The 24,920-nt window shown below is 55.3% G+C and overlaps 1 protein-coding gene across 2 annotated transcripts in view; it reads right to left on the bottom strand.

The window, feature by feature from the left end:
* The window catches only part of phip (PHIP subunit of CUL4-Ring ligase complex), a 124,817-nt gene that overhangs the window by 79,325 nt on the left and 20,572 nt on the right, over nt 1–24,920 (bottom strand). For both annotated transcript variants that reach the window (XM_045695488.2, XM_045695487.2), the window contains exons 7-9: nt 18,608–18,768; nt 16,068–16,163; nt 1,569–1,694 (exon numbers count right to left, since the gene is read on the bottom strand). In XM_045695488.2, coding sequence (XP_045551444.1) covers nt 1,569–1,694; nt 16,068–16,163; nt 18,608–18,768 — 383 coding nt within the window. The remainder of the gene's footprint in view (nt 1–1,568; nt 1,695–16,067; nt 16,164–18,607; nt 18,769–24,920) is intronic.

A 24,920-nucleotide genomic window follows, 5' to 3' on the forward strand; every position in this document is an offset into this window, starting at 1 on the left:
ATCAGAGAACTACAACACAATAAACCAATCAGAGGAGAGAACTACAACACAATAAACCAATCAGAGAACTACAACACAATAAACCAACCAGAGGAGAGAACTACAACACAATAAACCTATCAGAGGAGAGAACTACAACACAATAAACCAACCAGAGGAGAGAACTACAACACAATAAACCAATCAGAGAACTACAACACAATAAACCAATCAGAGGAGAGAACTACAACACAATAAACCAATCAGAGGAGAGAACTACAACACAATAAACCAATCAGAGGAGAGAACTACAACACAATAAACCAATCAGAGGAGAGAACTACAACACAATAAACCAATCAGAGGAGAGAACTACAACACAATAAACCAATCAGAGGAGAGAACTACAACACAATAAACCAATCAGAGGAGAGAACTACAACACAATAAACCAATCAGAGGAGAAAACTACAACACAATGAACCAATCAGAGGAGAGAACTACAACACAATAAACCAATCAGAGGAGAGAACTACAACACAATAAACCAATCAGAGGAGAAAACTACAACACAATGAACCATTCAGAGGAGAGAACTACAACACAATGAACCAATCAGAGGAGAGAACTACAACACAATAAACCAATCATAGAAACACACCACAATAAACCAATCAAAGGAGATAAACACAACACAATAAACCAATCAAAGGAGAGAAACACAACACAATAAACCAATCAGAGGAGAGGACTACAACACAATAAACCAATCAGAGAACTACAACACAATACACCAATCAGAGGAGAGAACTACAACACAATAAACCAATCAGAGGATAGAACTACAACACAATAAACCAATCAGGGGAGAGAAACACAACACAATAAACCAATCAAAGGAGAGAAACACAACACAATAAACCAATCAGAGGAGAGAAATACAACACAATAAACCAATCAGAGGAGAGAAACACAACACAATAAACCAATCAGAGGAGAGAAACACAGCACAATAAACCAATCAGAGGAGAGAAGCACAGCACAATAAACCAATCAGAGGAGAGAACAACAACACAATAAACCAATCAGAGGAGAGAAACACAACACAATAAACCAATCAGAGAGAACTACAACACAATAAACCAATCGGAGGACTACAACACAATAAACCAATCAGAGGAGAGAACTACAACACAATAAACCAATCAGAGGAGAGAACTACAACACAATAAACCAATCAGAGGACTACAACACAATAAACCAATCAGAGGAGAGAACTACAACACAATAAACCAATCAGAGGAGAGAACTACAACACAATAAACCAATCAGAGGAGAGAACTACAACACAATAAACCAATCAGAGAACTACAACACAATAAACCAATCAGAGGAGAGAACTACAGCACAATAAACCAATCAGAGGAGAGAACTACAACACACAAAAAACAATCAGAGAACTACAACACAATAAACCAATCAGAGGAGCGAACTACAACACAATAAACCAATCAGAGGAGAGAACTACAACACAATAAACCAATCAGAGGAGAGAAGTACAGGACTACAGGACCTCCCCCCTCCCCTACCTGTAGAGAGGTGATGGATGCAGAGTGGCCTTCCAGTACAGCTAGAGGAACACAGGTCTGAAGACACCATACTCTGATGGTCTTATCACAGCTACCTGCAGCTAGCATGGTGTTCTCATAGCTCACCTGGTGAGAGAGACACAGATATACACACACACACACACACACACACACACACACACACACACACACACACACACACACACACACACACTTAGGTTAGCAAAGCAAACCGTTAATTTGCAAGATGGAAGTGTGTGTGTTTTTTCTTGTTTAACTAACTATCATTGTGGGCACCAGTAATCCTCACAAGGATTGTAAAACAAGGAATATTCAGGAAGTCCAGGATCCAGTTGCAGAGGGAGGTGTTTAGTCCCAGAGTCCTTAGCTTAGTGATGAGCTTTGTGGGTACCATGGTGTTGAACGCTGAGCTGTAGTCAATGAATAGCATTCTCACATAGGTGTTCCTTTTGTCCAGGTGGGAAAGGGCAGTGTGGAGTACAATAGAGATTGCATCATCTGTGGATCTGTTGGGGCGGTATGCAAATTTTAGTGGGTCCAGGGTTTCTGGGATAATGGTGTTGATGTGAGCCATGACCAGCCTTTCAAAGCACTTCATGGCTACAGACGTGAGTGCTACAGGTCAGTAGTCATTTAGGCAGGTCACCTTAGTGTTCTTGGGCACGGGGACTATGGTGGTCTGCTTGAAACACGTTAGTATTACAGACTCGGACAGGGAGAGGTTGAAAATCACGACGCCAGGACAGCAGAGTCAATCACCACCTTCCGGAGACACCTGAAACCCCACCTCTTTAAGGAATACCTAGGATAGGATAAAGTAATCCTTCTAACCCCCCCCTCCCCCCCCCCCCTTAAAAGATTTAGATGCACTATTGTAAAGTGGTTGTTCCACTGGATATCATAAGGTGAATGCACCAATTTGTAAGTCGCTCTGGATAAGAGCGTCTGCTAAATGACTTAAATGTAATGTAAATGTAAAATGTCAGTGAAGACACTTGACAGTTGGTCAGCGCATGCTCACAGTACCCGTCCTGGTAATCCGTCTGGCCCCGCGGCCTTGGGAATGTTGACCTGTTTAAAGGTCTTACTCACATCGACTATGGAGAGCTGTGTGTGACATTGCAAGCCAAGAAATTGTGAGATACAGCATTTACTTGTGAGATATAGCTTTTGATTGCTGATAGACCTAGTGTACGGTTCTGTCTGTCTGGTGGCTGACCTGCCTATCCTGATAGATAGACCTAGTGCACGCTTCTGACTGTCTGTCTGGTGGCTGACCTGCCTATACTGATAGATAGACCTAGTGCACGGTTCTGTCTGTCTGGTGGCTGACCTGCCTATACTGATAGATAGACCTAGTGTACGGTTCTGACTGTCTGTCTGGTGGCTGACCTGCCTATACTGATAGATAGACCTAGTGCACGGTTCTGTCTGTCTGGTGGCTGACCTGCCTATACTGATAGATAGACCTAGAGCACGGTTCTGACTGGTGGCTGACCTGCCTATACTGATAGATAGACCTAGAGCACGGTTCTGACTGGTGGCTGACCTGCCTATACTGATAGATAGACCTAGAGCACGGTTCTGACTGGTGGCTGACCTGACTATACTAATAGATAGATTTATTTAACCAGGTAGGCCAGTTGAGAACAAGTCCTTTATTTAACCAGGTAGGCCAGTTGAGAACAAGTCCTTTATTTAACCAGGTAGGCCAGTTGAGAACAAGTCCTTTATTTAACCAGGTAGGCTAGTTGAGAACAAGTCCTTTATTTAACCAGGTAGGCCAGTTGAGAACAAGTCCTTAATTTAATCAGGTAGGCTAGTTGAAAACAAGTTGTCATTTACAACTGCGACCTGACCAAGATAAAGCAAAGCAGTGCAGCACAAACAACAACACAGAGTTACACCGGGAATAACAAACATACAGTCAATAATACAATAGCAAAAGTCTATAAACAGTGTGTGCAAATGAGGTAGGATAAGGGAGGTAAGGCAATAAATAGGCCATAGTGGCGAAGTAATTACAATTTAGCAATTAAACACTGGAGTGATAGATGTGCAGAAGATGAATGTCCAAGTAAAGATACTGGGGTGCAAAGGAGCAAGATAAATAAATAAATACATTATGGGGATGAGGTAGGTAGTTGGATGGGCTGTTTACAGATGGGCTATGTACAGGTGCAGTGATCTGCTCTGACAGCTGGTGCTTAAAGCTAGTGAGGGAGATATGAGTCTCAGCTTCAGTGATTTTTGCAATTTGTTCCAGTCATTGGCAGCAGAGGGCTCGAAGTAAAGGCGGCCGAAGGAGGAATTGGTTTTGGGGGTGACCAGTGAAATATACCTGCTGGAGCGCGTGCTACAGGTGGGTGCTGCTATGGTGACCAGTGAGCTGAGATAAGGCGGGGCTTCACCTAGCAGAGACTTGTAGATGACCTGGAGCCAGTGGGTTTGGCGACGAGTATGAAGCAAGGGCCAACCAACGAGAGCATACAGGTTGCAGTGGTGGGTAGTATATGGGGCATTGGTGACAAAACGGATGGCACTGTGATAGACTGCATCCAATTTGCTGAGTAGAGTGTTGGAGGCTATTTTGTAAATGACATCGCTGACGTCAAGGATCGGTAGGATGGTCAGTTTTACGAGGGTATGTTTGGCACCATGAGTGAAGGATGCTTTGTTGCGAAATAGGAAGCCGATTCTAGATTTAATTTTGGATTGGAGATGCTTAATGTGAGTCTGGAAGGAGAGTTTACAGTCTAACCAGACACCTAGGTATTTGTAGTTGTCCACATATTCTATGTCAGAACCGTCCAGAGTAGTGATGCTGGACGGGCGGGCAGGTGCAGGCAGCAATCGGTTGAAGAGCATGCACTTAGTTTTACTAGCATTTAAAAGCAGTTGGATGCCACAGAAGGAGAGTTGTATGGCATTGAATCTCACTTGGAGGTTAGTTAACAGAGTGTCCAAAGAAGGGCCAGATGTATACAGAATGGTGTCGTCAGCGTAGAGGTGGATCAGAGAATCACAAGCAGCAAGAGCAACATCATTGATGTATACAGAGAAGAGAGTCAGCCAGAGGATTGAACCCTGTGGCACCCCCATAGAGACTGCCAGAGGTCCGGACAACAGGCCCTCCGATTTGACACACTGAACTCTGTCTGAGACGTAGTTGGTGAACCAGGCGAGGCAGTCATTTGAGAAACCAAGGCTGTTGAGTCTGCCGATAAGAATGTGGTGATTGACAGAGTCGAAAGCCTTGGCCAGGTCGATGAATACGGCTGCACAGTACCGTCTCTTATCGATGGCGGTTATGATATCATTTAGGACCTTGAGCGAGGCTGGGGTGCACCCATGACCAGCTCGGAAACCAGATTGCATAGCGGAGAAGGTATGGTGGGATTCGAAATGGTCGGTGATCTGTTCGTTAACTTGGCTTTCGAAGACCTTAGAAAGGCAGGCAGGATAGATATAGGTCTGTAGCAGTTTGGGTCTAGAGTGTCTCCCCTTTGAAGAGGGGGATGACCGCGGCAGCTTTCCAATCTTTGGGGTTCACAGACGATACGAAAGAGAGGTTGAACAGGCTAGTAATAGGGGTTGCAACAATTTCGGCGGTTAATTTTAGAAAAAGAGGGTCCAGATTGTCTAGCCCGGCTGAGTTGTAGGGGTCCAGATTTTGCAGCTCTTTCAGAACATCAGCTATCTAGACTTGGGTGAAGGAGAAGTGGGGGAGGCTTGGGCAAGTTGCTGTGGGGGGCGCAGGGCTGTTGACCGGAGTAGGGGTAGCCAGGTGGAAAGCATGGACAGCCGTAGAAAAAAGCTCATTGAAATTCTCAATTATCGCAGATTTATCAGTGGTGACAGTGTTTCCTAGCATCAGTGGGGTGGGCAGCTGGGAGGAGGTGCTCTTAAACTCCATGGACAGTGTCCCAGAACATTACAGTTTCACATAACTTTTTTGGAGTTTGTGCTACAGGACCTAGTGCACGGTTCTGACTGTCTGTCCTTCCCTAGCGGAGCGGTCCATCCATAGCAGTCCATCCCTAGAGGTCCATCCCTAGAGGTCCATCCCTAGCGGTCCGTCCCTAGCGGTCCATCCCCAGCGGAGCGGTCCATCCCTAGCGGTCCATCCCTAGCAGAGCGGTCCATCCCTAGCGGAGCGGTCCATCCCCAGCGGAGCTGTCCATCCCTAGCGGTCCATCCCTAGCGGAGCGGTCCATCCCTAGCGGAGCGGTCCATCCCCAGCGGAGCAGTCCATCCCTAGCGGTCCATCCCCAGCGGAGCGGTCCATCCCTAGAAGTCCATCCCCAGCAGAGCGGTCCATCCCCAGCGGAGCGGTCCATCCCAAGAGGAGCGGTCCATCCCAAGCGGAGCGTTCCATCCCTAGCGGAGCAGTCCATCCCTAGCGGTCCATCCCAAGCGGAGCAGTCCATTCCTAGCGGAGCAGTCCATCCCTAGCGGAGCAGTCCAGCCCTAGCGGTCCATCCCTAGCGGAGCGGTCCATCCCTAGCGGTCCATCCCTAGCAGTCCATCCCTAGCGGTATATCCCTAGCGGTCCATTGATAGCGGTCCATCCCCAGAGGTCCATCCCTAGCAGTACATCCCCAGCAGTCTGTCCCTAGCGGTCCAGTCCATCCCTTGCGGTCCATCCCCAGTGGAGCCTTTCATCCATAGCGGTCCATCCCCAGCGGTCTGTCCCTAGCGGAGCGGTCCATCCCTAGCGGTCCATCCCTAGCGGAGCAGACCATCCCAAGCGGAGCAGTCCATCCCTAGCGGAGCGGTCCATCCCTAGCGGAGCAGTCCATCCCTAGCGGAGCGGTCAATAGCGTTCCATCCCTGGCGGTCCATCGCTAGCGGTCCATCCCCAGAAGTCCGTCCCTAGCGGTCCATCCCTAGCGGTTCATCCCCAGCGGTCCGTCCCCAGCGGTCCGTCCCTAGCAGTCCGTCCCTAGCAGTCCGTTCCTAGCGGAGCAGTCCATCCCTAGCGGTCCATCACCAGTGGAGTGGTCCATCCCCAGCGGTCCGTCCCTAGCGGTCCATCCCTAGCAGTCCGTTCCTAGCGGATCAGTCCATCCCTAGCGGTCCATCCCCAGTGGTGCCGTCCATCCCTAGCGGTCCATCCCTAGCGGTCCATCGCTTGCGGTCCATCCCCAGCGGTCCGTCCCCAGCAGTCCGTCCCTAGAGGTCCATCCCTAGCGGTCCTTCCCCAGCGGTCTGTCCCTAGCGGTCCATCCCCAGCGGTCCGTCCATAGCGGTCCATCCTTAGCAGAGCGGTCCATCCCTAGCGGTCCATCCCCAGTGGATCCTTCCATTCCCAGCGGTCCATCCCTAGCAGTCCAGTCCATCCCTAGTGGTCCATCCCCAGTGGTGCCGTCCATCCCTAGCGGTCCATCCCTAGCAGTCCATCCCTAGCAGTCCATCCCTAGCGGTCCATCCCTAGCGGTCCATCGCTAGCGGTCCATCCCCAGCGGTCCATTCCTAGCGGAGCAGTCCATCCCTAGTGGTCCATCCCCAGTGGTGCCGTCCATCCCTAGCGGTCCATCCCTAGCAGTCCATCCGTAGCAGTCCATCCCTAGCGGTCCATCCCTAGCGGTCCATCGCTAGCGGTCCATCCCCAGTGGTCTGTCCCTAGCGGTCCATCCCTAGAGGTCCATCCCTAGCGGTCCATCCCTAGCGGTCCATCCCCAGCAGTCCGTTCCTAGGGGAGCGGTCCATCCCTAGCGATCCTTCCATCCATAACGGTCCATCCCTAGCGGTCCATCCCTAGCGGTCCATCCCCAGCGGTCCATCCCCAGCGGTCTGTCCCTAGCGGTCCATCCCTAGCAGTCCGTTCCTAGGGGAGCAGTCCATCCCTAGCGGTCCATCCCCAGTGGAGCGGTCCATCCCTAGCGGTCCATCCCTAGCGGTCCATCCCCAGTGGAGCGGGCCATCCCGAGCGGTCCATCCCTAGCGGTCCATCCCTAGCATTCCATCCCTAGCGGTCCATCCCTAGCATTCCATCCCTAGCGGAGCGGTCCATCCCTAGCGGAGCGGTCCATCCCTAGCAGTCCATCCCTAGCGGAGCGGTCCATCCCTAGCATTCCATCCCTAGCGGTCCATCCCTAGAGGAGCGGTCCATCCCTAGCATTCCATCCCTAGCAGTCCATCCCTACCGGTCCATCTCCAGTGGAGCCTTCCATCCCTAGCGGTCCAGTCCATCCCTAGCGGTCCATCCCCAGTGGAGCGATCCATCCCTAGTGGAGCGATCCATCCCTAGCGGTCCATCCCTAGCGTTCCATCCCTAGCGGTCCATCCCTAGCGGTCCATCCCTAGTATTCCATCCCTAGCGGTCCATCCCTAGCGGTCCATCCCTAGCAGAGCGGTCCATCTCTAGCATTCCATCCCTAGCGGTCCATCCCTAGAGGAGCGGTCCATCCCTAGCATTCCATCCCTAGCGGTCCATCCCTAGCGATCCATCTCCAGTGGAGCCTTCCATCCCCAGCAGTCCATCCCTAGCAATCCGGTCCATCCCTAGCGGTCCATCTCCAGTGGAGCCTTCCATCCCTAGCGGTCCATCCCCAGTGGAGCGGTCCATCCCTAGCGGTCCATCCCCAGTGGAGCGGGCCATCCCGAGCGGTCCGTCCCTAGCGGTCCATCCCTAGCAGTCCGTTCCTAGCGGAGCAGTCCATCCCTAGCGGTCCATCCCCAGTGGTGCCGTCCATCCCTAGCGGTCCATCCCTAGCGGTCCATCCCTAGCGGTCCATCCCTAGCGGTCCATCGCTAGCGGTCCATCCCCAGCGGTCCGTCCCTAGCGGTCCATCCCGAGCGGTCCACCTGCGGTCCATCCCTAGCGGTCCATCCCTAGCGGTCCATCGCTAGCGGTCCATCCCCAGCGGTCTGTCCCTAGCGGTCCATCCCTAGAGATCCATCCCTAGCGGTCCATCCCCAGTGGTCCGTCCCTAGCGGTCCATCCCCAGCAGTCTGTTCCTAGGGGAGCGGTCCATCCCTAGCGATCCTTCCATCCATAACGGTCCATCCCTAGTGGTCCATCCCCAGCGGTCCGTCCCTAGCGGTCCATCCTAGCGGTCCATCCTAGCAGAGCGGTCCATCCCTAGCGGTCCATCCTTAGCAGAGTGGTCCATCCCTAGCGGTCCATTCCTAGCGGTCCATTCCCGAGCGGTCCATCCCTAGCAGTCCATCCCCAGTGGTGCTGTCCATCCCTAGCGGTCCATCCCTAGCGGTCCATCCCCAGGCGGTCCGTCCCCAGCGGTCCATCCCTAGAGGTCCATCCCTAGAGGTCCATCCCTTGCGGTCCATCCCTAGCAGTCCGTTCCTAGGGGAGCAGTCCATCCCTAGCGATACTTCCATGCCCAGCGGTCCGTCCCTAGCGGTCCATCCCTAGAGGTCCATCCCTAGCGGTCCATCCCCAGCGGTCCGTCCCTAGCGATCCATCCCTAGCAGTCCGTTCCTAGGGGAGCGGTCCATCCCCAGCGGTCCGTCCCTAGCGGTCCATTCTAGCAGTCCATCCTAGCAGAGCAGTCCATCCCTAGCGGTCCATCCTTAGCAGAGCAGTCCATCCCCAGCGGTCCATCCCCAGCGGTCCATCCCCAGTGGAGCCTTCCAGCCCCAGCGGTCCATCCCTAGCAGTCCAGTCCATCCCTTGCGGTCCATCCCCAGTGGAGCCTTTCATCCCTAGCGGTCCATCCCCAGCGGTCCGTCCCTAGTGGTCCATCCTAGCGGTCCATCCTAGCAGAGCGGTCCATCCCTAGCGGTCCATCCCCAGTGTAGCCTTCCATCCCCAGCGGTCCATCCCTAGCAGTCAAGTCCATCCCTTGCGGTCCATCCCCAGTGGAGCCTTTCATCCCTAGCGGTCCATCCCTAGCGGTCCATCCCCAGCGGTCCATCCCTAGCAGTCCATCCCTAGCAGAGCGGTCCATCCCTTGCGGTCAATCCCCAGTGGAGCCTTTCATCCCTAGCGGTCCATCCCTAGCGGCCCACCCCCAGCGGTCCATCCCTAGGAGAGCGGTCCATCCCCAGTGGAGCCTTTCATCCCAGGCGGTCCATCCCTAGCGGTCCGTCCCTAGCGGTCCATCCTAGCGGTCCATCCTAGCAGAGCGGTCCATCCCTAGCAGAGCGATACCATCCCTAGCAGAGCGGTCCAACCCCAGCGGTGCGGTGCGGCCGTCCCTAGCGGTCCATCCCCAGCAGTGCAGTACATCCCTAGCGGTCCGGTCCATCCCCGGCGGTCCATCCGCAGTGGAGCGGTCCATCCCTAGCGGTCCATCCCCAGCGGTCCGGTCCGTCCCTAGCGGTCCATCCCTAGCAGAGCGGTCCATCCCTAGTGGAGCGGTCCATCCCTAGTGGAGCGGTCCATCCCTAGCGGTCCATCTCCAGTGGAGACTTCCATCTCTAGCGGTAAATCACTAGCAGTCCATCCCTAGCAGTCCATCCCTAGCGGTTCATCCCCAGTGGAGCCTTCCATCCCTAGCGGTCCATCTCCAGTGGAGCCTTCCATCCCTAGCGGTCCAGTCCATCCCTAGCGGTCCATCCCCAGTGGAGCGGGCCATCCCGAGCGGTCCATCCCTAGCGGTCCATCCCTAGCATTCCATCCCTAGCGGAGCGGTCCATCCCTAGCGGAGCGGTCCATCCCTAGCGGGCCATCCCTAGCGGAGCGGTCCATCCCTAGCATTCCATCCCTAGCGGTCCATCCCTAGAGGAGCGGTCCATCCCTAGCATTCCATCCCTAGCAGTCCATCCCTACCGGTCCATCTCCAGTGGAGCCTTCCATCCCTAGCGGTCCAGTCCATCCCTAGCATTCCATCCCTAGCGGAGCGGTCCATCCCTAGCGGAGCGGTCCATCCCTAGCGGGCCATCCCTAGCGGAGCGGTCCATCCCTAGCATTCCATCCCTAGCGGTCCATCCCTAGAGGAGCGGTCCATCCCTAGCATTCCATCCCTAGCAGTCCATCCCTACCGGTCCATCTCCAGTGGAGCCTTCCATCCCTAGCGGTCCAGTCCATCCCTAGCGGTCCATCCCCAGTGGAGCGATCCATCCCTAGTGGAGCGGTCCATCCCTAGCGGTCCATCCCTAGCGTTCCATCCCTAGCGGTCCATCACTAGCATTCCATCCCTAGCGGTCCTTCCCTAGCGGTCCATCCCTAGCGGTCCATCCCTAGCGGTCCATCCCTAGCGGTCCATCCCTAGAGGTCCATCCCCAGTGGAGTGGTACGTCCCTAGCGGTCCACCCCTAGAGGTCCGTCCCCAGCAGTCCATCCCTAGCGGTCCATCCCTAGCGGTCCATCGCTAGCGGTCCATCCCCAGCGGTCTGTCCCTAGCGGTCCATCCCTAGAGGTCCATCCCTAGCGTTCCATCCCCAGTGGTCCATCCCTAGCGGTCCATCCCTAGCGATCCTTCCATCCATAACGGTCCATCCCCAGCGGTCTGTCCCTAGCGGTCCATCCCTAGAGGTCCATCCCTAGCGTTCCATCCCCAGTGGTCCATCCCTAGAGGTCCATCCCTAGCGTTCCATCCCCAGTGGTCCATCCCTAGCGGTCCATCCCTAGCGATCCTTCCATCCATAATGGTCCATCCCTAGCGGTCCATCCCTAGCGGTCCATCCCCAGCGGTCCATCCCCAGCGGTCTGTCCCTAGCGGTCCATCCCTAGCAGTCCGTTCCTAGGGGAGCAGTCCATCCCTAGCGGTCCATCCCTAGCGGTCCATCCCCAGTGGAGCGGGCCATCCCGAGCGGTCCGTCCCTAGCGGTCCATCCCTAGCAGTCCGTTCCTAGCGGAGCAGTCCATCCCTAGCGGTCCATCCCCAGCGGTCCATCCCCAGCGGTCTGTCCCTAGCGGTCCATCCCTAGCAGTCCGTTCCTAGGGGAGCAGTCCATCCCTAGCGGTCCATCCCTAGCGGTCCATCCCCAGTGGAGCGGGCCATCCCGAGCGGTCCGTCCCTAGCGGTCCATCCCTAGCAGTCCGTTCCTAGCGGAGCAGTCCATCCCTAGCGGTCCATCCCCAGTGGTGCCGTCCATCCCTAGCGGTCCATCCCTAGCGGTCCATCCCTAGCGGTCCATCCCCAGCGGTCCATCCCCAGCGGTCCATCCCCAGCGGTCCGTCCCTAGCGGTCCATCCCGAGCGGTCCATCCCTAGCGGTCCATCCCTAGCGTTCCATCCCTAGCGGTCCATCCCTAGCGGTCCATCCCTAGCATTCCATCCCTAGCGGTCCATCCCTAGCATTCCATCCCTAGCGGAGCGGTCCATCCCTAGCGGAGCGGTCCATCCCTAGCGGTCCATCCCTAGCGGAGCGGTCCATCCCTAGCATTCCATCCCTAGCGGTCCATCCCTAGCATTCCATCCCTAGCGGTCCATCCCTAGCGATCCATCTCCAGTGGAGCCTTCCATCCCCAGCAGTCCATCCCTAGCAATCCGGTCCATCCCTTGCGGTCCATCCCCAGTGGAGCCTTCCATCCCTAGCGGTACATCCCTAGCGGTCCATCTCCAGTGGAGCCTTCCATCCACAGCGGTCCAGTCCATCCCTAGCGGTCCATCCCCAGTGGAGCGGTCCATCCCTAGTGGTCCATCCCTAGCATTCCATCCCTAGCGGTCCATCCCTAGAGGTCCATCCCCAGTGGAGTGGTCCGTCCCTAGCAGTCCACCCCTAGAGGTCCGTCCCCAGCAGTCCATCCCTAGCAGTCCATCCCTAGCGGTCCATCCCCAGCGGTCCAGCGCTAGCGGTCCATCCCTAGAGGTCCATCCCTAGCGTTCCATCCCCAGTGGTCCATCCCTAGCGGTCCATCCCCAGCAGTCCGTTCCTAGGGGAGCGGTCCATCCCTAGCGATCCTTCCATCCATAACGGTCCATCCCTAGCGGTCCATCCCTAGCGGTCCATCCCCAGCGGTCCATCCCCAGCGGTCTGTCCCTAGCGGTCCATCCCTAGCAGTCCGTTCCTAGGGGAGCAGTCCATCCCTAGCGGTCCATCCCCAGTGGAGCGGTCCATCCCTAGCGGTCCATCCCCAGTGGAGCGGGCCATCCCGAGCGGTCCGTCCCTAGCGGTCCATCCCTAGCAGTCCGTTCCTAGCGGAGCAGTCCATCCCTAGCGGTCCATCCCCAGTGGTGCCGTCCATCCCTAGCGGTCCATCGCTAGCGGTCCGTCCCCAGCGGTCCGTCCCTAGCGGCCCATCCCGAGCGGTCCATCCCTAGCGGTCCATCCCTAGCGGTCCATCCCTAGCGGTCCATCGCTAGCGGTCCATCCCCAGCGGTCTGTCCCTAGCGGTCCATCCCTAGAGGTCCATCCCTAGCGGTCCATCCCCAGTGGTCCGTCCCTAGCGGTCCATCCCCAGCAGTCCGTTCCTAGGGGAGCGGTCCATCCCTAGCGATCCTTCCATCCATAACGGTCCATCCCTAGTGGTCCATCCCCAGCGGTCCGTCCCTAGCGGTCCATCCAAGCGGTCCATCCTAGCAGAGCGGTCCATCCCTAGCGGTCCATCCTTAGCAGAGTGGTCCATCCCTAGCGGTCCATTCCTAGCGGTCCATTCCCGAGCGGTACATCCCTAGCAGTCCATCCCCAGTGGTGCTGTCCATCCCTAGCGGTCCATCCCTAGCGGTCCATCCCCAGGCGGTCCGTCCCCAGCGGTCCATCCCTAGAGGTCCATCTCTAGAGGTCCATCCCTTGCGGTCCATCCCTAGCAGTCCGTTCCTAGGGGAGCAGTCCATCCCTAGCGATACTTCCATCCCCAGCGGTCCGTCCCTATCGGTCCATCCCTAGCGGTCCATCCCCAGCGGTCCGTCCCTAGCGATCCATCCCTAGCAGTCCGTTCCTAGGGGAGTGGTCCATCCCTAGCGATCGGTCCATCCCCAGCGGTCCGTCCCTAGCGGTCCATTCTAGCAGTCCATCCTAGCAGAGCAGTCCATCCCCAGCGGTCCATCCCCAGCGGTCCATCCCCAGTGGAGCCTTCCAGCCCCAGCGGTCCATCCCTAGCAGTCCAGTCCATCCCTTGCGGTCCATCCCCAGTGGAGCCTTTCATCCCTAGCGGTCCATCCCCAGCGGTACGTCCCTAGTGGTCCATCCTAGCGGTCCATCCTAGCAGAGCGGCCCATCCCTAGCGGTCCATCCCCAGTGTAGCCTTCCATCCCCAGCGGTCCATCCCTAGCAGTCAAGTCCATCCCTTGCGGTCCATCCCAAGTGGAGCCTTTCATCCCTAGCGGTCCATCCCTAGCGGTCCACCCCTAGCGGTCCATCCCCAGCGGTCCATCCCTAGCAGTCCATCCCTAGCAGAGCGGTCCATTCCTTGCGGTCAATCCCCAGTGGAGCCTTTCATCCCTAGCGGTCCATCCCTAGCGGCCCACCCCCAGCGGTCCATCCCTAGGAGAGCGGTCCATCCCCAGTGGAGCCTTTCATCCCAGGCGGTCCATCCCTAGCGGTCCGTCCCTAGCGGTACATCCCTAGCGGTCCGTCCCTAGCGGTCCATCCTAGCGGTCCATCCTAGCAGAGCGGTCCATCACTAGCAGAGCGCTCCATCCCTAGCAGAGCGGTCCAACCCCAGCGGTGCGGTGCGGCCGTCCCTAGCGGTCCATCCCCAGCGGTGCAGTACATCCCTAGCGGTCCGGTCCATCCCCGGCGGTCCATCCGCAGTGGAGCGGTCCATCCCTAGCGGTCCATCCCCAGCGGTCCGGTCCGTCCCTAGCGGTCCATCCCTAGCAGAGCGGTCCATCCCTAGTGGAGCGGTCCATCCCTAGTGGAGCGGTCCATCCCTAGCGGTCCATCTCCAGTGGAGACTTCCATCTCTAGCGGTAAATCACTAGCAGTCCATCCCTAGCAGTCCATCCCTAGCGGTTCATCCCCAGTGGAGCCTTCCATCCCTAGCGGTCCATCCCCAGTGGAGCGATCCATCCCTAGTGGAGCGGTCCATCCCTAGCGGTCCATCCCTAGCGGTCCATCCCTAGCATTCCATCCCTAGCGGTCCATCCCTAGCGGTCCATCCCTAGCATTCCATCCCTAGCGGTCCATCCCTAGCATTCCATCCCTAACGGAGCGGTCCATCCCTAGCGGAGTGGTCCATCCCTAGCGGTCCATCCCTAGCGGAGCGGTCCATCCCTAGCGGTCCATCCCTAGAGGAGCGGTCCATCCCTAGCATTCCATCCCTAGCAGTCCATCCCTAGTGGTCCATCTCCAGTGGAGCCTTCCATCCCTAGCGGTCCAGTCCATCCCTAGCGGTCCATCCCTACTGGAGCGATCTATCCCTAGTGGAGCGGTCCATCCCTAGCGGTCCATCCCTAGCGTTCCATCCCTAGCGGTCCATGCCTAGCGGTCCATCCCTAGCATTCCATCCCTAGCGGTCCATCCCTAGCATTCCATCCCTAGCGGAGCGGTCCATCCCTAGCGGAGCGGACCATCCCTAGCGGTCCATCCCTAGCGGAGCGGTCCATCCCTAGCATTCCCTCCCTAGCGGTCCATCCCTAGAGGAGCGGTCCATCCCTAGCATTCCATCCCTAGCGGTCCATCCCTAGCGGTCCATCTCCAGTGGAGCCTTCCATCCCCAGCAGTCTATCCCTAGCAATCCGGTCCATCCCTTGCGGTCCATCCCCAGTGGAGCCTTCCATCCCTAGCGGTCCATCCCTAGCGGTCCATCCCTAGCGGTCCATCCCTAGCGGTCCATCTCCAGTGGAGCCTTCCATCCACAGCGGTCCAGTCCATCCCTAGCGGTCCATCCCCAGTGGAGCGGTCCATCCCTAGCATTCCATCCCTAGCGGTCCTTCCCTAGCGGTCCATCCCTAGCAGTCCATCCCTAGCGGTCCATCCCTAGAGGTCCATCCCCAGTGGAGTGGTCCGTCCCTAGCGGTCCACCCCTAGAGGTCCGTCCCCAGCGATCCGTCCCCAGCGGTCCGTTCCTAGGGGAGCGGTCCATCCCTAGTGATCCTTCCATCCATAGCAATCTATCCCCAGTGGTGTGGTCCATCCCCAGTGGTCAGTCCCTATCGGAGCGGTCCGTCCCTAGTGGTCAGTCCCTAGCGGTCCGGTCCGCCCTAGCGGTCAGTCCCTAGCGGTCAGTCCCTAGCGGTCCGGTCCGTCTGTAGCGGTCAGTCCCTATCGGAGCGGTCCGTACCTAGCGGTCAGTCCCTAGCGGAGCGGTCAGTCCCTATCGGAGCGGTCAGTCCCTAGCGGAGCGGTCAGTCCCTAGCAGTCAGTCCATAGCGGTCCGGTCCGTCCATAGCGGTCCGTCCCTAGCGGTCAGGCCCTAGCGGAGCGGTCCGTCCGTGGCGGTCAGTCCCTAGCGGTCCGTCCGTAGCGGTCTGTCCGTAGCGGTCAGTCCCTAGCGGTCCTGTCCGTCCCTAGCGTCAGTCCCTAGCGGTCAGTCCCTAGTGGTCCGGTCCGTCCCTAGTGGTCATACATACGTAATAGGACCATTATTCTGCATTGTGAATTGACAAGGAATGATTTTTATGATTTTTTTCTTATATTGTTTTAATGTCAAATCTAAAATGTGTGTGTGTGAGTGTTAACTCACGGCCATGTCAGAGATCTCAGCAGCGTGTCCTCTCAGCGTTGCCAGTAGACGGCCCTCATCCGTCCCCCAAATCTTCACCAGGCAGTCATCTGAACCCTAGACACACACACACACGCACGCACACGCACACGCACACACACACACACACACACACACACACACACACACACACACACACACACACACACACACACACAACAATTAATCAATATGATCACTGATCACTCACACAACGCACCAATCAGCAAGGTCATTGTTCTATCAACCATGTAATAACAGACATTATTATCAACAATATGAAGCCAGAGACACCAATTAAAATCAATCAATCAATCAATATTACAAACAATATTATACACTCAGTCATTGATCAATCACATCTAAATCAAACCTAGTCTATAACTGGACAATCAGTCAGTCGGCCAGTCTATAACTGGACAACCAGTCAGTCGGCCAGTCTATAACTGGACAACCAGTCAGTCGGCCAGTCTATAACTGGACAACCAGTCAGTCAGCCAGTCTATAACTGGACAGCCAGTCAGTCAGCCAGTCTATAACTGGACAACCAGTCAGTCGGCCAGTCTATAACTGGACAACCAGTCGGTCGGCCAGTCTATAACTAGACAACCAGTCGGTCGGCCAGTCTATAACTGGACAACCAGTCAGTCAGCCAGTCTATAACTGGACAACCAGTCAGTCAGCCAGTCTATAACTGGACAGCCAGTCAGTCAGCCAGTCTATAACTGGACAACCAGTCAGTCGGAGTCACTACCAGACAGTGACCACCACACAGTCACCACACAGTCACCACCACAAAAGTCACCACCACGCAGTCACCACACAACAGTCACCACACCACAGTCACCACGCAGTCACTATGCAGTCACCACCAAACAGTCACCACCACACATTCACCACACAGTCACCACCACACAGTCACCACCACAAAAGTCACCACCACAAAAGTCACCACCACGCAGTCAAACAGTCACCACCACAGTCACCACCACAGTCACCACCACACATTCACCACCACACAGTCACCACCACACAGTCACCACACAGTCACCGCCACACAGTCACCACCACACAGTCACCACCACACATTCACCACCACACAGCCACCCCAAACAGTCACCACCAGACATTCACCACACAGTCACCACCACACAGTCACCACCACACAGTCAAACAGTCACCACCAAACAGTCACCACCAAACAGTCACCACCACACATTCACCACAGTCACCACCACACAGTCACCACCACACAGTCACCACCACACATTCACCACACAGTCACCACATAGTTATAGTAAAACAGTTACAACATATTCATACAAGCAGTGAGCTTTAGACCAACGATACAGTTACCATAGCGATCCCACCCAGCACAGGGTCAACCTGGGGTCAACACAGGTTCAGCAGCCTAAACACACTCTGTTCTAATGGTTCAGCAGCCTAAACACACCCTGGGTGTTCTACCGGTTCAGCAGTCTAAACACACTCTGGGTGTTCTAACGGTTCAGCAGCCTAAACACACCCTGGGTGTTCTAACGGTTCAGCAGTCTAAACACACTCTGGGTGTTCTAACGGTTCAGCAGCCTAAACACACCCTGGGTGTTCTAACGGTTCAGCAGCCTAAACACACCCTGGGTGTTCTACCGGTTCAGCAGCCTAAACAAACCCTGTTCTAACGGTTCAGCAGCCTAAACAAACCCTGGGTGTTCTAACGGTTCAGCAGCCTAAACACACCCTGGGTGTTCTAACGGTTCAGCAGCCTAAACACACTCTGTTCTAACGGTTCAGCAGCCTAAACACACTCTGGGTGTTCTAACGGTTCAGCAGCCTAAACACACTCTGGGTGTTCTAACGGTTTCAGCAGCCTAAACACACTCTGGGTGTTCTACCGGTTCAGCAGCCTAAACACACTCTGGGTGTTCTACCGGTTCAGCAGCCTAAACACACTCTGGGTGTTCTAACGGTTAAGCAGCCTAAACACACCCTGGGTGTTCTAACGGTTCAGCAGTCTAAACACACCCTGTTCTAACGGTTCAGCAGCCTAAACACACTCTGGGTGTTCTAACGGTTCAGCAGACTAAACACACCCTGGGTGTTCTAACGGTTCAGCAGCCTAAACACACTCTGGGTGTTCTAACGGTTCAGCAGCCTAAACACACCCTGGGTGTTCTAACGGTTCAGCAGCCTAAACAAACTCTGTTCTAACGGTTCAGCAGCCTAAACACACTCTGGGTGTTCTAACGGTTCAGCAGCCTAAACACACTCTGGGTGTTCTTAACGGTTCAGCAGCCTAAACACACCCTGGGTGTTCCAACGGTTCAGCAGACTAAACACACCCTGGGTGTTCTAACGGTTCAGCAGCCTAAACACACCCTGTTCTAACGGTTCAGCAGCCTAAACACACTCTGGGTGTTCTTACGGTTCAGCAGCCTAAACACACCATGTTCTAACGGTTCAGCAGCCTAAACAAACCCTGGGTGTTCTAACGGTTCAGCAGCCTAAACACACTCTGTTCTTACTGTGAAGACGCGCCGTCCAGTTCGGTCGAAGGTGACACAGTAGACAGAGGACAGATGTCCCAGAATCCTCTTGTGCATCTTCATGTGTGAGTAGACCGCAGTGGGGAGGAGCTGACCCAGTCGGTACGAACCAATCAGACGACGGCCGTGACCTGTCTCCACTACACACACAAACACACACACACGCAAAGATTGTGTACACACACACCGCACACACACACACAGACACAGACACACAGAGTTGTCAGTTCCAGCATAATACCATACAAATGTCATTAACTGGTTACCTTACAATATTATAATTCTGTTAAGGAAGAATAAGAAGAAAAACAGGAGAACTGAATTAACAGAGTCTCTGCAGACCTGACCTTTAGCTGGGTCTGAATGGAGACCAGAGACTCCGCAGCCCTGACCTTTAGCTGGGTCTGAATGGAGACCAGAGACTCTGCAGCCCTGACCTTTAGCTGGGTCTGAATGGAGACCAGAGACTCTGCAGCCCTGACCTTTAGCTGGGTCTGAATGGAGACCAGAGTCTCGGCAGCCCTGACCTTTAGCTGGGTCTGAATGGAGACCAGAGTCTCTGCAGCCCTGACCTTTAGCTGGGTCTGAATGGAGACCAGAGACTCCGCAGCCCTGACCTTTAGCTGGGTCTGAATGGAGACCAGAGACTCTGCAGCCCTGACCTTTAGCTGGGTCTGAATGGAGACCAGAGACTCTGCAGCCCTGACCTTTAGCTGGGTCTGAATGGAGACCAGAGTCTCGGCAGCCCTGACCTTTAGCTAGGTCTGAATGGAGACCAGAGACTCTGCAGCCCTGACCTTTAGCTGGGTCTGAATGGAGACCAGAGACTCTGCAGCCCTGACCTTTAGCTGGGTCATATAGGAGACCAGAGACTCTGCAGCCCTGACCTTTAGCTGGGTCTGAATGGAGACCAGAGTCTCGGCAGCCCTGACCTTTAGCTAGGTCTGAATGGAGACCAGAGACTCTGCAGCCCTGACCTTTAGCTGGGTCTGAATGGAGGCCAGAGACTCTGCAGCCCTGACCTTTAGCTGGGTCATATAGGAGACCAGAGACTCTGCAGCCCTGACCTTTAGCTGGGTCTGAATGGAGACCAGAGTCTCTGCAGCCCTGACCTTTAGCTGGGTCTGAATGGAGACCAGAGACTCTGCAGCCCTGACCTTTAGCTGGGTCGTATAGGAGACCAGAGACTCTGCAGCCCTGACCTTTAGCTGGGTCTGAATGGAGACCAGAGTCTCTGCAGCCCTGACCTTTAGCTGGGTCGTATAGGAGACCAGAGACTCTGCAGCCCTGACCTTTAGCTGGGTCTGAATGGAGACCAGAGACTCTGCAGCCCTGACCTTTAGCTGGGTCTGAATGGAGACCAGAGTCTCTGCAGCCCTGACCTTTAGCTGGGTCTGAATGGAGACCAGAGTCTCGGCAGCCCTGACCTTTAGCTAGGTCTGAATGGAGACCAGAGACTCTGCAGCCCTGACCTTTAGCTGGGTCTGAATGGAGACCAGAGACTCTGCAGCCCTGACCTTTAGCTGGGTCTGAATGGAGAACAGAGACTCTGCAGCCCTGACATTTACCTCGGTCTGAATGGAGACCAGAGACTCTGCAGCCCTGACCTTTAGCTGGGTCTGAATGGAGACCAGAGACTCTGCAGCCCTGACCTTTAGCTGGGTCATATAGGAGACCAGAGACTCTGCAGCCCTGACCTTTAGCTGGGTCTGAATGGAGACCAGAGTCTCTGCAGACCTGACCTTTAGCTGGGTCTGAATGGAGACCAGAGTCTCTGCAGACCTGACCTTTAGCTGGGTCTGAATGGAGACCAGAGACTCTGCAGCCCTGACCTTTAGCTGGGTCGTATAGGAGACCAGAGACTCTGCAGCCCTGACCTTTAGCTGGGTCTGAATGGAGACCAGAGTCTCTGCAGCCCTGACCTTTAGCTGGGTCTGAATGGAGACCAGAGTCTCTGCAGACCTGACCTTTAGCTGGGTCTGAATGTCGCCAGAGACTCTGCAGCCCTGACCTTTAGCTGGGTCGTATAGGAGACCAGAGACTCTGCAGCCCTGACCTTTAGCTGGGTCTGAATGGAGACCAGAGTCTCTGCAGCCCTGACCTTTAGCTGGGTCGTATAGGAGACCAGAGACTCTGCAGCCCTGACCTTTAGCTGGGTCTGAATGGAGACCAGAGTCTCTGCAGCCCTGACCTTTAGCTGGGTCTGAATGGAGACCAGAGTCTCTGCAGCCCTGACCTTTAGCTGGGTCGTATAGGAGACCAGAGACTCTGCAGCCCTGACATTTACCTCGGTCTGAATGGAGACCAGAGACTCTGCAGCCCTGACCTTTAGCTGGGTCTGAATGGAGACCAGAGACTCTGCAGCCCTGACCTTTAGCTGGGTCATATAGGAGACCAGAGACTCTGCAGCCCTGACCTTAAGCTGGGTTGTATAGGAGACCAGAGCCTCTGCAGCCCTGACCTTTAGCTGGGTCTGAATGGAGACCAGAGACTCTGCAGCCCTGACCTTTAGCTGGGTCTGAATGGAGACCAGAGTCTCTGCAGCCCTGACCTTTAGCTGGGTCTGAATGGAGACCAGAGTCTCGGCAGCCCTGACCTTTAGCTGGGTCTGAATGGAGACCAGAGACTCTGAAGCCCTGACCTTTAGCTGGGTCTGAATGGAGACCAGAGTCTCTGCAGCCCTGACCTTTAGCTGGGTCGTATAGGAGACCAGAGACTCTGCAGCCCTGACATTTACCTCGGTCTGAATGGAGACCAGAGACTCTGCAGCCCTGACCTTTAGCTGGGTCTGAATGGAGACCAGAGACTCTGCAGCCCTGACCTTTAGCTGGGTCATATAGGAGACCAGAGACTCTGCAGCCCTGACCTTTAGCTGGGTTGTATAGGAGACCAGAGCCTCTGCAGCCCTTACCTTTAGCTGGGTCTGAATGGAGACCAGAGACTCTGCAGCCCTGACCTTTAGCTGGGTCTGAATGGAGACCAGAGTCTCGGCAGCCCTGACCTTTAGCTGGGTCTGAATGGAGACCAGAGTCTCGGCAGCCCTGACCTTTAGCTGGGTCTGAATGGAGACCAGAGACTCTGAAGCCCTGACCTTTAGCTGGGTCTGAATGGAGACCAGAGTCTCTGCAGCCCTGACCTTTAGCTGGGTCGTATAGGAGACCAGAGACTCTGCAGCCCTGACCTTTAGCTGGGTCTGAATGGAGACCAGAGTCTCTGCAGCCCTGACCTTTAGCTGGGTCTGAATGGAGACCAGAGACTCTGCAGCCCTGACCTTTAGCTGGGTCATATAGGAGACCAGAGACTCTGCAGCCCTGACCTTTAGCTGGGTCTGAATGGAGACCAGAGACTCTGCAGCCCTGAACTTTAGCTGGGTCATATAGGAGACCAGAGACTGCAGCCCTGACCTTTAGCTGGGTCGTATAGGAGACCAGAGACTCTGCAGCCCTGACCTTTAGCTGGGTCTGAATGGAGACCAGAGTCTCTGCAGCCCTGACCTTTTGCTGGGTCTGAATGGAGACCAGAGTCTCTGCAGCCCTGACCTTTAGCTGGGTCGTATAGGAGACCAGAGACTCTGCAGCCCTGACCTTTAGCTGGGTCTGAATGGAGAACAGAGTCTCTGCAGCCCTGACCTTTAGCTGGGTCTGAATGGAGATCAGAGTCTCTGCAGCCCTGACCTTTAGCTGGGTCGTATAGGAGACCAGAGACTCTGCAGCCCTGACCTTTAGCTGGGTCTGAATGGAGACCAGAGTCTCTGCAGCCCTGACCTTTAGCTGGGTCGTATAGGAGACCAGAGACTCTGCAGCCCTGACCTTTAGCTGGGTCTGAATGGAGACCAGAGTCTCTGCAGCCCTGACCTTTAGCTGGGTCTGAATGGAGACCAGAGTCTCTGCAGCCCTGACCTTTAGCTGGGTCGTATAGGAGACCAGAGACTCTGCAGCCCTGACATTTACCTCGGTCTGAATGGAGACCAGAGACTCTGCAGCCCTGACCTTTAGCTGGGTCATATAGGAGACCAGAGACTCTGCAGCCCTGACCTTTAGCTGGGTCTGAATGGAGACCAGAGTCTCTGCAGACCTGACCTTTAGCTGGGTCTGAATGGAGACCAGAGACTCTGCAGCCCTGACCTTTAGCTGGGTCGTATAGGAGACCAGAGACTCTGCAGCCCTGACCTTTAGCTGGGTCTGAATGGAGACCAGAGACTCTGCAGCCCTGACCTTTAGCTGGGTCATATAGGAGACCAGAGACTCTGCAGCCCTGACCTTTAGCTGGGTCTGAATGGAGACCAGAGTCTCTGCAGACCTGACCTTTAGCTGGGTCTGAATGTCGCCAGAGACTCTGCAGCCCTGACCTTTAGCTGGGTCGTATAGGAGACCAGATACTCTGCAGCCCTGACCTTTAGCTGGGTCTGAATGGAGACCAGAGTCTCTGCAGCCCTGACCTTTAGCTGGGTCGTATAGGAGACCAGAGACTCTGCAGCCCTGACCTTTAGCTGGGTCTGAATGGAGACCAGAGTCTCTGCAGCCCTGACCTTTAGCTGGGTCTGAATGGAGACCAGAGTCTCTGCAGCCCTGACCTTTAGCTGGGTCGTATAGGAGACCAGAGACTCTGCAGCCCTGACATTTACCTCGGTCTGAATGGAGACCAGAGACTCTGCAGCCCTGACCTTTAGCTGGGTCTGAATGGAGACCAGAGACTCTGCAGCCCTGACCTTTAGCTGGGTCATATAGGAGACCAGAGACTCTGCAGCCCTGACCTTTAGCTGGGTTGTATAGGAGACCAGAGCCTCTGCAGCCCTGACCTTTAGCTGGGTCTGAATGGAGACCAGAGACTCTGCAGCCCTGACCTTTAGCTGGGTCTGAATGGAGACCAGAGTCTCTGCAGCCCTGACCTTTAGCTGGGTCGTATAGGAGACCAGAGACTCTGCAGCCCTGACATTTACCTCGGTCTGAATGGAGACCAGAGACTCTGCAGCCCTGACCTTTAGCTGGGTCTGAATGGAGACCAGAGACTCTGCAGCCCTGACCTTTAGCTGGGTCATATAGGAGACCAGAGACTCTGCAGCCCTGACCTTTAGCTGGGTTGTATAGGAGACCAGAGCCTCTGCAGCCCTGACCTTTAGCTGGGTCTGAATGGAGACCAGAGACTCTGCAGCCCTGACCTTTAGCTGGGTCTGAATGGAGACCAGAGACTCTGCAGCCCTGACCTTTAGCTGGGTCTGAATGGAGACCAGAGACTCTGCAGCCCTGACCTTTAGCTGGGTCATATAGGAGACCAGAGACTCTGCAGCCCTGACCTTTAGCTGGGTCTGAATGGAGACCAGAGACTCTGCAGCCCTGACCTTTAGCTGGGTCGTATAGGAGACCAGAGACTCTGCAGCCCTGACCTTTAGCTGGGTCTGAATGGAGACCAGAGACTCTGCAGCCCTGACCTTTAGCTGGGTCATATAGGAGACCAGAGACTCTGCAGCCCTGACCTTTAGCTGGGTCTGAATGGAGACCAGAGTCTCTGCAGACCTGACCTTTAGCTGGGTCTGAATGTCGCCAGAGACTCTGCAGCCCTGACCTTTAGCTGGGTCGTATAGGAGACCAGAGACTCTGCAGCCCTGACCTTTAGCTGGGTCTGAATGGAGACCAGAGTCTCTGCAGCCCTGACCTTTAGCTGGGTCTGAATGGAGACCAGAGTCTCTGCAGCCCTGACCTTTAGCTGGGTCGTATAGGAGACCAGAGACTCTGCAGCCCTGACATTTACCTCGGTCTGAATGGAGACCAGAGACTCTGCAGCCCTGACCTTTAGCTGGGTCTGAATGGAGACCAGAGACTCTGCAGCCATGACCTTTAGCTGGGTCATATAGGAGACCAGAGACTCTGCAGCCCTGACCTTTAGCTGGGTCGTATAGGAGACCAGAGACTCTGCAGCCCTGACCTTTAGCTGGGTCTGAATGGAGACCAGAGTCTCTGCAGCCCTGACCTTTAGCTGGGTCTGAATGGAGACCAGAGTCTCTGCAGCCCTGACCTTTAGCTGGGTCGTATAGGAGACCAGAGACTCTGCAGCCCTGACATTTACCTCGGTCTGAATGGAGACCAGAGACTCTGCAGCCCTGACCTTTAGCTGGGTCTGAATGGAGACCAGAGACTCTGCAGCCCTGACCTTTAGCTGGGTCGTATAGGAGACCAGATACTCTGCAGCCCTGACCTTTAGCTGGGTCTGAATGGAGACCAGAGTCTCTGCAGCCCTGACCTTTAGCTGGGTCGTATAGGAGACCAGAGACTCTGCAGCCCTGACCTTTAGCTGG

This window comes from Salmo salar, chromosome 15 (assembly GCF_965601325.2).
Source record: "Salmo salar chromosome 15, fSalSal1, whole genome shotgun sequence".
Taxonomy (NCBI): domain Eukaryota; kingdom Metazoa; phylum Chordata; class Actinopteri; order Salmoniformes; family Salmonidae; genus Salmo; species Salmo salar.